Raw genomic sequence first — 14368 nt, 5'->3', positions numbered from 1 at the left:
AAGGAAGTCACCAGGACTTGACCTGCTTTGAAGGATCAGAAAATACTTCCCTGAAGGACTGACATTTGAGCCTAGACCTGAAGGGTGAGCCATCAAGCTAAGACATAATTGGAGAAGAATGTTACAGGGAGAGGGAGGAGTTGTGCAAAGGCCCTGGGGCTCCTAGCCGGAGGAATGCAAGGCTAGCCTGTCTGGAGCACTGAGAGGATGGCCTGAACTGAGTGGAGACAGACCAGGACCAAACCATGCAGAGATCAAGGGCCACATTCACCTTTTCAGAGTGACTCAATCAAATTTTGCAGTTTGTAAAAGTATTTTAACAGCCCGGTGGCAAAGTGTAAATGAAAAGTCTTGATGCCATGGACTGGAGCGGGGACAGTGGGGATGGAAAAAGGGGAATGGATTGTGGATGTGTTTAGAAGATAGATTAGGCCGGGCGCGGTGGCTCAAGCCTGTAATCCCAGCACTTTGGGAGGCCGAGACGGGCAGATCACGAGGTCAGGAGATCGAGACCATCCTGGCTAATACGGTGAAACCCCGTCTCTACTAAAAAATACAAAAAACTAGCCGGGCGACGAGGCGGGCGCCTGTAGTCCCAGCTACTCGGGAGGCTGAGACAGGAGAATGGTGTGAACCCGGGAGGCGGAGCTTGCAGTGAGCTGAGAGCCGGCCACTGCACTCCAGCCTGGGAGGCAGAGCAAGACTCCGTCTCAAAAAAAAAAAAAAAAAAAAAGAAGAAGATAGATTAGATGCGAGAGAAGAATCTGGCTTGATCTTCTGGGTGGCTGATGGGCCATTTACTGAGCTGGGGCAGCCTGGAAGAGGAACAGAAGCAGGGTCAGGGTGGAGGAAGAATACTAAACTTAGCTTGAGACATTTTGCAACGAGGAAGCTATATCTAGAGAGCTTATGGGACTCACCTAAGGCCACTCAACAAGTTTGTGGCAGAACTGGGTTAGAACCACCCAGAAAACAGCCAAGCTGGGATCTGAACCCATGTAGTCCAACTCCAAGGCCTCTGCCCCTAACCACTGTGCCATACCACCTCCCAATAATCAGCAGCAAAATTATGGGTCTTACAATGTTATACAGATATCTCTCCACTTAAGTGATGGGTTTGCATCCTGATAAACCCATCATAAGTTGAAAATATGATCGTAAGTCAAAAATGCACTTAACCTACCAAGCCTAGCCTGCCTTAAATATGCTCAGAACACTTACATTAGCCTACAGTGGCCAAAACTATCCCACACAGAATCTATATTGTAATAAAGTTACAAAGATTTTTGAATCAAAATTCAATATTTGAAGTACAGTTTCTACTGAATGTCTTGTTTCATACCGTTGTAAAGTCAAAAATCGTGAGTTGAATGATCATAATTCGGCGACCATCTGCAGTTAGTTCCAGTTATAAGGGGAGACCAAGGAGACCAGGCACCTACTTGGTTGCAAGTGATGGAAATCCAGTTCAATAGTGAAGAAGGACATGATTGGTTTTCATAACTAGATTGAGATAAGAATAGGTGTGGTTGGACCCAGGGTCAAACGCCATGGAGGACTCTGTCCCTTTCTAGCTCTCATCTGTGTTTTCCCCAGCTTTATACTCAGGTGGATTTTTGCCACTTGCCAGCAACATGATCCTCAATAACTCTAGGCTTAAATAGTCATTAAGATTTGTAATCCCAGAGAAAGATCCTTTCTGTCCCATCACTCACATAGGAAATCTCTGGAGGGCTCTGACTGGGCCTGTTCAGGTCACATGGTCCACTCGGCTCAGTCACTAAACAGTGGGATGGGAGATGGGAGCACCACGATTGACCAGGTAGGCCTCATTATACAGAATGCCGTCTTGGAGTGAGCTTTTGCACCAGTGGCCTCCTTGGCCTGGAATGCTTTTCCCCTAAATCTATATGGCTGTCTCTCTTGTTAAGATCTCAGCTCAAAGCATCCCTTCCTCTGAGAAACCTGACCCAACACCCAATCTAAAGTCATTCTTGTGGCTGGGTGTGGTGGCTCACACCTGTAATCCCAGCACTTTGGGAGGCCAAGGCAGGCAGATCACTTGAGGTCAGGAGTTCAAGACCAGCCTGGCCAACATGGTGAAACCCCATCTCTACTAAAACTATAAAAAATTAGCCGGGCATGGTGGCAGGTGCCTGTAATCCCAGCTACTTAGGAGGCTGAGGCAGGAGAATGGCTTGAACCCAGGACTCAGAGGTCGCAGTGAGCTGAGATTGGGCCACTGCACTCCAGCCTGGGCAACAGAATCAGACTCTGTCTCAAAAAAAAAAAAAAAAAAAGGTCATTCTCCATCACTCTGTATTAATCAGGATTCAGGTTCAGTGAATATAACAAAAGCCAAAATACTGATAGCTTGAGATGAAAATTTACTTCTAAGCAATCCAGGGCTGATATGCCAGCGATATGTTGTGAGGGGGTCTCAGCTCTTGCCTCGTTCTGTCATCGTCAACACGTCTTGCCCTCCATCTCATGAATAAAGATGGCTGGTGCTGGGCACAGTGGCTCGCACCTGTAATCCCAACACTGGGAGGCTGACATGGGTGGATCACTCGAGTCCAGGAGTTTGAGACTAGTTTGGGCAACATAAGGAAACCACGTCTCTACAAAAAATACAAAACTATCTGGGTGTGGTAGCCTATAGTCCTACAGATGCCTATAGTCCCAGTTACTCGTTACTCAGGGGGTCAAAGACGCAGTGTAGTTGTGATTGCACCCCTGCACTCTAGCATGGGAAACAGAGTGAGACCCTATCACAAAAACAAAACAAAAAAAATGGCTGGGCCAGTTCCCATCATCAGGTCCTCTTTTCAGCCAGTGGGAAGAGAAGAACAAGTGGAGGGCATGGCCCTTCTTTATAAAGTCATGACCCAGAAGTTGCACACATCATTTCTGTCTACACACCCTTGTCTCAAATTAGTCACACAGTCATGCCCGGTTGTCAGGGAGGCTGGAAATAATCTAGTGGGCCAGGCATATGCTCAACTAAAACTCCGGAGTTCAGTTACTAAGGAAGATGGAGAGAATGGATAGTGGGGCAAATGGCCGTTTCTACCTAATGGAGGTTCTTGGGATCACAGAAACAGTGGTCAGAATATTAAAGAAAAAAGATCCTTAGAGACTATCTGGTTAAACACTCTGATTTTATAGATGGGGAGACAGACCCAGAGAGGTGACTGTCCAAAATCAGACAGCAAGCTCATCAGTGGCAGACCAAGGCTAGAATTCAGGTCTCTGAACTCCAAGCCCAGTGCTCAAAACTCAGGAAGGGACTGGGCATGGTGGCTCACACTTGTAATCCCAGCACTTCAGGAAGCCGAAGTGGCAGGATTGCTTGAGGCCAGGAGTTCAAGACCAGCCTGGGCAACAAAGCAAGACCCCATTGCTACAAAAACATTTTTTTTCAATTAAAAATAAAACTAGTGAAGGGATTCGTTTTAGAGGGACTTGAGCTTTATATGTATTATTTCTATTCATGTATTATATGTAACAAGGATATATTCATGTGTGGCTATGTAAATAAAAATTGAAAACTATATGAAAAGGTGTTATCTTCATTAGTGGAGAAATTCAAGTTAAAACCACAATGAGATACCACAATATATCCACAAAAATGCCTAATACTGTCTGGGCGCGGTGGCTCATGCCTGTAATCCCAACACTTTGGGAGGCCGAGGTGGGTGGATCACGAGGTCAGGAGTTCGAGACCAGCCTAGCCAACATGGTGAAACCCCGTCTCTACTAAACACACACACACACAAAAAATAGCCAGGTGTGGTGGTGCGCACTTGTAATCCCAGCTACTCCGGAAGTTGAGACAGGAGAATTGCTTGGTGGAGGTTGCAGTTAGCTGAGATCATGCCACTGCACTCCAGCCTGGGCAACAGAGCAAGACTCCATCTCGAAAAAAAAAAAAAATACCTAATACCTAAAGGACAATGGGACAACGTCAAGTGTTGAGAATGTAGAACCACTGGAACTCTCAGATATTACTGGTACACCTTTTCAAAATGCCTGGCTTAGAAAGAAAGAAAGAGAGAGAGAGAGAAAGAAAGAAAGGAGGGAAGGAGGGAAAGAAGGAAGGAGGGAGGGAGGGAGGGAGGGAGGGAGGGAGGGAGGGAAGGAAGGAAAACAAAACAAAATGTCTAGCTCCAGCCTGGGCAACATAGTGAGACCACGTCTCTACTAAAAAATAAAAATAAAAATAACATCAGCGGGGTATGGTGACACACGTCTGTGGTCCCAGCTACTTGGGAGGCTGAGGCAGGAGGACTGCCTGAGTCCAGGAGGTGGAGGCTGCAGTGAGCCATGTTTGGCCTGCACTCCGGCCTGGGCTACAAAGGAAGATCCTATCTCCAAACAAACAAACAAAAAAAATGTCTGGTTCTGCTAAAGCTGAACATTTGCATACCTTATGACTCTGTGATTCCACACCTAGGTATTTACCCAACAGCACCTATGTTCATCAAGAGACATGTTCAATAGTGTTCGTAGCAGCATTTTATAATATATGTAATAAGGCTGGGCATGATGGCTCATGCCTGTAATCCCAGCACTTTGGGAAGCTGAGGTGGGCGGATCACTTGAGCTCCGGAGTTCAAGACCAGCCTGGCCAACATGATGAAATACCATCTCTACTAAAATACACAGATTATCCAGGCGTGGTGGCAGGCACCTGTAATCCCAGCTACTTGAGAGGCTGAGGCAGGAGAATTGCTTGAAACCGGGAGGTGGGAGGTTACAGTGAGCTTAGATGGTGCTGCTGCACTCCAACCTGGGTGACAGAGTGAGAATCCATCTCCAAAAAAAAAAGAAAAAAGAAGTGTAATAAACAAAATTGGAGATAACCCAAATGTTCATCAACAGTAAAATGTGGTCTGTTTATATAATGGAATATTAAAGGTGTGAGAATGAGTTAACCACAACTACACGTAGCAACATGAATGTATCAAATACAATTTTGAGCAAAAGAAGCAAGGCATAAAAGAGTGCATGCTATATTATTCTGTTTATATACAGTTCAAAAACAAGTAAAACTATGCAATTTGAAGTCAAAATAGTTACCTTTTGGGTGGTAAGTGACTGGGAGTGGACAGGCTGTGGGGGGGTTTTGGAAATTGTTCTTTTTCTTGGTCTGGGTGCTGGTTGCATGGGTATGTTCACTTTGTGAAAATTCACATTTTGAATATTGGGAGACTGAGGCCCAGAGAGAAAACTAATTGAATGGAGAGCTCACAGACAGATGGCAGAGCTGGGACCAGAACCTAAGGGGTTAGGTTTCCAGTGACCTTGAAAAGTGGACAGTATCAGACATTCTTGGATTCTGTGAAACGCAGCTAAACCTCTGGTCTCCCAGTCGCCCTTCCCACCCCCACTTGTGCTTCATGCTTATAACACAAAACCAGTTTTGCAAGTGAGTTCCCAAGTGAGTCGGGCTCTCTCTTGCAGGGCCAAAGTCTGTGACTCTGCACTTCGTGTTTCTTCCCAGGCCTGAACCCAGTAACAGACCAATTTGGAACACAGGAGAAAGTTTTGTTTTTTTTAAGAGTTGAAAGGAAGACAATTAGACCAGGCGCAGTAGCTCATGCCTATAATCCTGGCACTTTGGGAGGCCAAGGCGGGTGGATCACTTGAGGTCAGGAGTTCTAGACCAGCCCGGCTACATGGCGCAACCTCGTCTCTACTAAAAATACAAACAATTACCCGGGCACAGTGGCGCACACCTGTAATCCCAGCTACTCAGGAGGCTGAGGCAGGAGAATCGCTTGAACCCGGAAGGCAGAGGTTGCAGTGATCCTAGATTGTACCACTGCACTCCAGCCTGGGTGACAGAGTAAGACTCTGTCTCAAAAAAAAAAAAAAAAAAGAAAAAAGAAAAAAAAGAAATGGGCTGGGCGCGGTGACTCGTGTCTGTAATCCCCGCACTTTGGGAGGCTGAGGCAGGCGGATCACCTGAGGTCAGGAGTTCAAGATCAGCCTGGCCAACATGATGAAATCCCGTCTCTACTAAAATACATAAATTATCTGGGCATGGTGGCAGGCACCTGTAATCCCAGCTACTCGGGAGGCTGAGGCAGGAGAATCACTGGAACCCGGGAGGTGGAGGTTGCAGCGAGCTGAGATGGAGCCATTGCACTTCAGCCTGGGCAACAAGAGTGACACTCCATCTCAAAAATGGAAGAAAGTGAGAAAAAGACAAGAGAGGGAGGGAGAGGAAAGCAAGAAAAGCAAGAGAGAAAGAGAGAAAGGGAGAAAGGAAGGAAGGAAGGAAAGGAAGGAAGGGAGGGAGGGAGGGAGGGAGGGAGGGAAGGAGGGAGGGAGGAAGAAAGGAGGGAGGGAGGAAGAGAAAGAGGAAAGAAAGAAAATTAGATGTATGTTTATGTGCTCCTAGAAATCTGTGTTGTAGCATAACCAAAACTGTCACCTCAGCAATCCCTGGGGAGTAAGTAAGATGGGGTGGCAAAGCCCTTCTCTCCCTGCCCCAAGGCTGCTGCCCTTGTTCAGTAAGCAGGCTGAAGCCCCGCACCCTTCTCCTTGCCAGTTCCTCACCTGGAGTATTTGTTCCTTGATCTTAACCTGACAACCTCCTTCTCACCGTTCAGATCTTTGTTCCTCCCTTGACCACCTCATCCAAAGAGATACCCTGTCACTGTTCATAAAATGATTCTGTGTTACTGCTTCCACTTCTCACTTTCTGAAATCACTTTATTTATCTACTCGATGGTTGTCTGCCCCTCCCATGTCCCATGCAGGCAAGAACCACCTTGTTTCCCACTGAATCCTCAGAGAAGGACAGGGGACACAGAGCCCACAGATGCTAGGTGTTCAATGAATGAGGTTGGGTGGTGGGGGGCTGGCTTTTTACTTTGTACACATTTGTATTTTGCATTATTATTATTATTTTTTGAGACAGAGTCTTGCTCTGTCACCCAGGCTGGAGTGCAGTGCTGTGATGTTGGCTCACTGTAACCTCCGCCTCCCAGATTCAAGTGATTCTCCCGCCTCAGCTTCCCAAGTAGCTGGGATTACAGGTGCCTGCCACCATGCCTGGCTAATTTTTATATTTTTAGTAGAGATGGGATTTCACCATGTTGGTCAGCTGGTCTCAAACTCCTGACCTCAGGTGATCCACGCGCCTCAGCCTCCCAAAGTGCCAGAATTACAGACATGAGCCACTGCACCGGCCTGTTACTATTTTTTTATGAGATGGGGTCTCACTTTGTTTCCTAGGCTGGTCTCATATCCCTGAGCTCAAGCGATCCTTCTACCTTAGCCTTCCAAAGTGCTAGGATTTCAGGCATCAGTCACTATGCCCAGCCCTGAACATGCTTGTTTTTTTTTTAATAGGAGAAAAAGCACCCGGCCAACATGCATTACTTTTGCAAACAAAAATAAAAGTCTTTTTTTATTCTTCAAAAGAATAAAAAAGCTCCCTGGTGGTCTAGTGGTTAGGATTCCAGGCTCTTACCACAGGGTTCTTAAAAACAAAAAGAGGCCGGGCGCAATGGCTCACGCCTGTAATCCCAGCACTTTGGGAGGCCGAGGTGGACAGATCACCTTAGGTCAGGAGTTCAAGACCAGCCTGGCCAACACAGCGAAACCCTGTCCCTAAAAATACAAAAATTAGTCAGGTGTGGTGGCACAGGCCTGTAATCCCGGCTACTCCGGAGGCTGAGGCAGGAGAACTGCTTGAACCCAGGAGGCGGAGGTTGCAGTGAGCCGAGATCGCGCCGTTGCACTCCAGCCTGGGGCAACAAGAGTGAAACTCTGTCTCAAAAAAAGAAGAAGAAAGAATAGGCCTGGTGCAGTGGCTCAGGCCTGTAATCCCAGCACTTTGGGAGGCTGAGGCGGGCAAATCAGTTGAGACCACTCTGGCCAACATGGTGAAGCCCCGTCTCTACAAAAAAAATACAAAAATTAGTTGGGTGTGGCGGCACGCGCCTGTAATCCCAGTTACTCGGGAGGCTGAGGCAGGAGAATCGCACGAACCTGGGAAGCGAGGTTGCAGTGGGTTGAGATCGCACCACTGCACTCCAGCCTGGGCGACAGAGCGAGACTGTCTCAAAAAAAAAAATAGAAAACGAAAGAATAAAAAAGCAGGTTACTGCAGTTGGATTTAACCTCACCAAATTGGATTTAACAAGTTTCCAACTGAAAGCAATTTCCTCCAATACAAACTGGGGACCCTGAGACCAGAGAGGGGCAGGGCCTTGTCCAGGTTCACACAACACTAAGCAAGCCAGGCTGGGTCCCAGCTCCCCTCTTCCCAGTCAACCTGGTACTTCTCGGGGGTATCCCGATCCAAAGGAGGCAAGGAGCGGGGTGAGGGATGGGGAGCGGGAAGAGCGCGGTGGGGAGGGGCGGTGTGGTGGGCAGGAGGTGAGCAGACAGGGTAGAGAAGGTGCTGGTAACGGGGGCTGGAGAGCGGAAGGGTGTGCGGGCTGGGGAACCGAGAGGGTGCGGGGAGGGAATAAGGGGCGGAGCGGGCGCAGAGTAACGGAAGCGCGCAGTGAAGGCGGCTGACAGGGGCGCACAGAGGCGCACAGTGAGACGAAGGAGGGAGAGGGGACGGCGAGGGCGACGAGGGAGGCGGGTGGAAGAGGGCGAAGGTGAGGGGACAAGGGCGGGGAAAAGGGCGAGGACAGACAGTGGCGTGTGGGAATGGGAGGAAGGGGCGGCCCGCACGATCCCCGCCCCGCCTCCCGGTGCCTGCGCACCTCCGCCCCAGCCCGCGGCACTTGCGGCTGCGTTCTCTACCGGCTTCCTTGCAACTCTGGTAGGTCCTGGGCCCGGGAACCGGCGCCGAGCCGTGGACGCGCTACAGCGAGAAGGGGACCCAAGGGGTAGGCCGCCGCAAAGGTCCCTAGGACCCCCGCGCCAGCTCACGCTGCTATACGGCAGCTGTAGAGATTCTGCGTGAGGTTCGGGCTCCTGGACTTCGCCTTTCCGGAGCCGTGGAAGTGGGAAGGGCGAGCAGTTCATGACTGCAGCGCATAGCCCCAAACCCGCGCTTTTAGAAATCGAAAAAGCCAGGCCGGGCGCGGTGGCTCAGGCCTGTAATTCCAGCACTTTGGGAGGCCGAGGCGGGAGGATAACGAGATCAGGAGTTCGAGACCTGCCTGGCCAACATAGTGAAACCCCCGTCTCTACTGAAAACACAAAAATTAGCCAGGTGTGGTGGTGGGCGCCTGTAGTCCCAGCTACTGGGGAGACTGAGAAAGGAGAATCGCTTGAATCTGGGAGGCGGAGGTTGCGGTGAGCAGAGACCATGCCATTGCACTCCAACTTGGGTGACAGAGTGAGACTCTGTCTCCAAAAAAAAAAAAAGAAAGAAAAAGCCGGCCGGGTGTGGTGGCTCACGCCTGTAATCCCAGCACTTTGGGAGGCTGAGATGGGCGGATCATCTGGGGTCGGGAGTTCGAGACCAGCCTGACCAACATGGAGAAACCCCATCTCTACTAAGAATTAAAAAAAAAAAAAAAAAAAAAAATTAGCCGGGTGTGGTGGCGCATGCCTGTAATACCAGCTATTTGGGAGGCTGAGGCAGGAGAATCGCTTGAACCTGGGAGGTGGAGGTTGCAGTGAGCCGAGATTGCGCCATTGCATCCCAGCCTGGGCAACAAGAGCGAAACTCCATCTCAAAAAAGAAAGAAAAAGCCATGGGTCAGGAGCCAGAACCCTCTGCTCTAGTCTTAGCTGTGCCAGTGTGACTCCCTGTGTGATTTGGGGGGTAAATTACTGCCCCTCACTGGGTCTCTGTCTACACACCTGCAAAATGAGAGGGTCTTTGGATGAGTCTCGTTAATTCATTTCCTGGACAGACTTCCTCCAAGGCTTCCCCAGATTCACCAGCAATGCCCCTCCCTAAGTATCAACTTGGCTGTACTTTGAACTCTGGCCCCTCAGGTTTCAAGGGGACGGCCTTGTCTGGGATCAGCTCTGTCTGGGGAAAGAAGCTGCACCAGCCTCTGGATAGCAGGCTGAGTCATTTGTTTCTTGTGCCTTGAGTCAATTCTCTCATCAGCTCTCCTAGGCCAGTGTTATTACCTCCAGTAAAGATGGAAAAGTTGGGGTTCAGAGAGGGCTAGAGACAGACAGCCTGCTCTGTCCTTTCTCCTGTGCTGTACAGGTTCACCAATTTTTAAAATCCAAATATAGGCCGGGCGCGGTGGCTCAAGCCTGTAATCCCAGCACTTTGGGAGGCCGAGACGGGCAGATCATGAGGTCAGGAGATCGAGACCATCCTGGCTAACACAGTGAAACCCCGTCTCTACTAAAAAATACAAAAAACTAGCCGGGCGTGGTGGCGGGCGCCTGTAGTCCCAGCTACTCGGGAGGCTGAGGCAGGAGAATGGCGTAAACCCGGGAGGCGGAGCTTGCAGTGAGCTGAGATCCGGCCACTGCACTCCAGCCTGGGTGACACAGCGAGACTCCGTCTCAAAAAAATAAAAAATAAAAAATAAAATCCAAATATATTTCATGGTACAGTGGAAGAACCGGCCAGAGAGTCTGGAAGTTTGGGTTCTGGTCCTGGCTGTGCCACTGACCCACTGTGACCTTAGGTAAGTACCTGCCCCTTTCAGGCTCAGTCTACTCTGCCCAGCAGCCAGGGTATTGTTCAGATGCTCTGCAAGGCCCCTTCTGTCTTTGACATCCCTAATAATGATAATAGCAATCATAATAATTGTGTCCTGACCTACAAGGTCCTGCCTGAGCTGGCCTCTGTCAACCCAAAGCATCAGACTCCTTGCCCTGCCTCAGGGCCTTTGCACTTGCTATTTCCACTGACGGGAGCACTCACCTACCTCTGCTTCTTGCACATTCATTCTTCTGATCTCCATTGAAACTTGCCTTGCAGGGCCGGGAGTGGTGGCTCACGCCTGTAATCCCAGTACTTCGGGTGGCCAAGGCTGGGGGATCACTTCAGTCCAGGGGTTGGAGAGCAGCCTGGGCAACATAGTGAGACCCCCACCGCCCCACCCCACCCCACCGCCCTGTCTCTACAAAAAATTCAAAAGTTAGCTGGGAATGGTGGCTCCCAGCTACAAGGGAAGCTGAAGCAGGAGGACTGACTGAGCCTGGGAGATCAAGGCTGCAATGAGCCGTACACTCCAGCCTGGGAGACAGAGAGAGACTGTGTCTCAAAAAAAAAAAATTAAAAATAAATAAAAAGAAACTTCACTTGCTTATGACATTCCCTAACTACACAGACTAGATGCGTTCCCTGGATTTATATCCTTATGGTATCTATTGACTTCATTGTATTTAAGTATTTGTGTAGTTCTTTGCCTAATATCCGTATCCCTGTTCTTCAGTGCCTGTAAATGCCATAAGGGCTGGAAATCTGTCCCATATGCTAGCAGCTAGCTCAAAAAGGTGCTCAGAATGCTCAGAAATGTGTTGTGGATTCAGAGTGACTTTCTTAGGGTCACACCATTGGCAGCACCAGAATTTGAACCCAGTCTGTCTGATGTCAGGGCCTGAGCTTCCACCTTACCTGCTATTTTTCATTCTAGGATCTTGTGCTGTGAAGACATTTCCCAATTGCTTCATGTTAGCCAGCAAATCTGACCCACAAGGCCTGGAAAGAGGTGATTGTTAGTTGTGCAGAGGTGGTCTTATCTAGCTCAGCGTCCCCCTGGGACCCACTGTGGGACCTGAGGCAGAACTGGGGTGGACTTGGCCTCCTCCATGGCACACCGGCTGCAGATACGACTGCTGACATGGGATGTGAAGGACACGCTGATCAGGCTCCGCCACCCCTTAGGGGAGGAATATGCCACCAAGGCCCGGGCCCATGGGCTGGAGGTGGAGCCCTCAGCCCTGGAACAAGGCTTCAGACAGGCGTACAGGGCCCAGAGCCACAGCTTCCCCAACTACGGTCTGAGCCAAGGCCTCACCTCCCGCCAGTGGTGGCTGGACGTGGTCCTGCAGACCTTCCACCTGGCAGGTGTCCAGGATGCTCAGGCTGTAGCCCCCATCGCTGAACAGCTGTATGACGACTTCAGCCGCCCCTGCACCTGGCAGGTGTTAGATGGGGCTGAGGACACCCTGAAGGAGTGCCGCTCACGGGGTCTGAGGTTGTCAGTGATCTCCAACTTTGACCAACGGCTAGAGGGCATCCTGGGGGGCCTTGGCCTGCGTGAACACTTCGACTTTGTGCTGACCTCTGAGGCTGCTGGCTGGCCCAAGCCAGACCCCCGCATTTTCCAGGAGGCTTTGCGGCTTGCTCATATGGAACCGGTAGTGACAGCCCATGTTGGGGATAATTACCTCTGCGATTACCAGGGGCCTCGGGCTGTGGGCATGCACAGCTTCCTGGTGGTTGACCCACAGGCACTGGACCCCGTAGTCAGGGATTCTGTACCTAAAGAACACATCCTCCCCTCTCTGGCCCATCTCCTGCCTGCCCTTGACTGCCTAGAGGGCTCAAGCCCAGGGCTTTGAGGCCGGTGAGGGAAGTGGCTGGGCCCTAGGCCATGGAGAAAACCCTAAACAAACCCTGGAGGAGCCTCTCTTTCTCCACAGCTCTGGACTTTCCCCCTCTGCCTGTGGCCTTTGTCACCTATTCTGATAATAAAGCAGTGAGTGCTGAGCTCTCAGCCTTGCCCCACTAACCAGCTCCTAGCCTCTGCCTTCCCTCGTTCTCATTCGCACCCTTTTCCACTAGGAGGCCTCTTCACATCCAACAGGATTCACAGAAAGCCCAACTAGCTTCAAAACCAGGCACTTTCAAACTTGGTTTTAGCAGCAGGGGCCTTTTGTCATGGGAGGTCTCAAACCCCATTATGCAAAACTAAAAACAAACTGAAGAACTGCTGGAGTTGAAGCAGAGGTCCGAAGGTCTCTCTTTCAGCTTCTGAAACACCCTCCCTCTGGAAGCCTGGGGTCAGCACTTAGTTTGAAAAGCAGTATGCTAAGCCGTCCTGTAGGGACAGTCCATTAGTACCACATAGTATGAAGAGAATTTAAGCAAGGAACCCCATAACAGTCATGAGAAGAAATCCTGTTGACACATGCCTGCCCCGTGTTAGGTAATGTGCTAAGTTACTTATATGCACATATAACCCTCAAAGCTACCTCGTTGGGCCTAGGTGGTTTGACCCCCACCACAACTTTACGAATGAGGAAACTGAAATTCAGAGGTTAAGCAGCCTGCCTGAGGTCACAGCCAGCATGCAAAGAAGCCAGGATTCCAGTTTAGGCACATCTGAATCCAAAGCCCATTGGCTTGACCACTAGGTTGTAAGTAGATGGGGATGCTTGTCATGTGAAACATGGTACAGTGGAGATTCTGGGAGAATAGGGGAGGTGTCCTAAAGAATGTCAATCTCGAAGGGCACCTCTGTCGCAGAGACCAGTGGGGAGGTAGGAAAGTATGGGAAGCAAGGACTGGAGTGTAGGGAGTAGGTTTGGGGGGAGGGGGGAACAATTGGAGGTTGAAGTAGGTTGGGGTTTTCAATTCCTTTTCTCACTTTAGGAGGCTGAGGCAGGGCCGGGCGCGGTGGCTCAAGCCTGTAATCCCAGCACTTTGGGAGGCCGAGACGGGCGGATCACGAGGTCAGGAGATCGAGACCATCCTGGCGAACACGGTGAAACCCCGTCTCTACTTAAAAAATACAAAAAACTAGCCGGGCGAGGTGGCGGGCGCCTGTAATCCCAGGTACTCAGGAGGCTGAGGCAGGAGAATGGTGTAAACCCGGGAGGCGGAGCTTGCAGTGAGCTGAGATCCTGCCACTGCACTCCAGCCTGGGCGACAGAGCGAGACTCTGTCTCAAAAAAAAAAAAAAGGAGGCTGAGGCAGGAGGATCAGTTGAGCTCAAGAGTTCGAGACTAGCCTGGGCAACACGGTGAAACCCCATCTCTACAAAAAATTTAAGAACTAGCCCAGTGTGCTGGCACACACCTTTAATCCCAGCCACTCAGAAGGCTGAGGCGAGAGGATCACTTGAACCCAGGAGTTCTGTTACAGTGAGCTACGTGCCACTGCACTCCAGCCTGGGCAACAGAGTGAAACCCTCTCTAAAAACAAAAACAACAAAAATTTTTCTTCCTGCCTCCCCACCTTCCCACACCTTTCTACTTGGTATTTCCTGGACATCTCTGTGCCTTGCCCAGTGCCAGGGGATGCCACACATTAAAAACATAGGCACACTCCTGGCAGTGTGTTCTGGTGCCAACAGCCCGGGAGGGCTCTAGAGTGGATGCTGAATTGAGTGGCACTGGGGGTGGCTTTAGATGAGCAGGGGGATGAGGAGGACGTTCCTGCAGCAGGTCCATGAACTGTGGAATGAAGGCTGCTGTGAGGAGCTGGGTTGGTGGGTTGGGAGAAGCATGGCATGGGGGCCTT

General features: G+C 50.2%; 1 protein-coding gene across 3 annotated transcripts; it reads left to right on the top strand.

The window, feature by feature from the left end:
• Nucleotides 1–8627: 8627 nt before the first annotated feature.
• HDHD3 (haloacid dehalogenase like hydrolase domain containing 3) lies at nt 8628–12638 on the top strand. Of its 3 annotated transcripts, XM_030919131.1 has the most exons (3): nt 8628–8794; nt 10507–10580; nt 11535–12638. In XM_030919131.1, exon 3 carries the CDS (start codon nt 11710–11712, stop codon nt 12463–12465), a length of 756 nt encoding a protein of 251 aa, XP_030774991.1. In that variant the 5' UTR covers nt 8628–8794; nt 10507–10580; nt 11535–11709; the 3' UTR covers nt 12466–12638. The 3 variants fall into 3 exon arrangements, with proteins under 3 accessions (XP_030774991.1, XP_010368773.2, XP_030774992.1); XM_010370471.2 differs by lacking the exon at nt 10507–10580; XM_030919132.1 differs by lacking the exon at nt 10507–10580 and having other exon boundaries at nt 8628–8861.
• The last annotated feature ends 1730 nt before the right edge of the window (nt 12639–14368 follow it).

The sequence above is a fragment of the Rhinopithecus roxellana genome, chromosome 16, assembly GCF_007565055.1.
Source record: "Rhinopithecus roxellana isolate Shanxi Qingling chromosome 16, ASM756505v1, whole genome shotgun sequence".
NCBI lineage: Eukaryota > Metazoa > Chordata > Mammalia > Primates > Cercopithecidae > Rhinopithecus > Rhinopithecus roxellana.
This window is presented reverse-complemented; position numbering and strand designations above follow the sequence as displayed.

What these genes read in the sequence shown, in the direction of transcription:
- HDHD3 (XM_010370471.2), top strand. Translation starts at nt 11,710, where the DNA reads ATGGCACACCGGCTGCAGATACGACTGCTGACATGGGATGTGAAGGAC.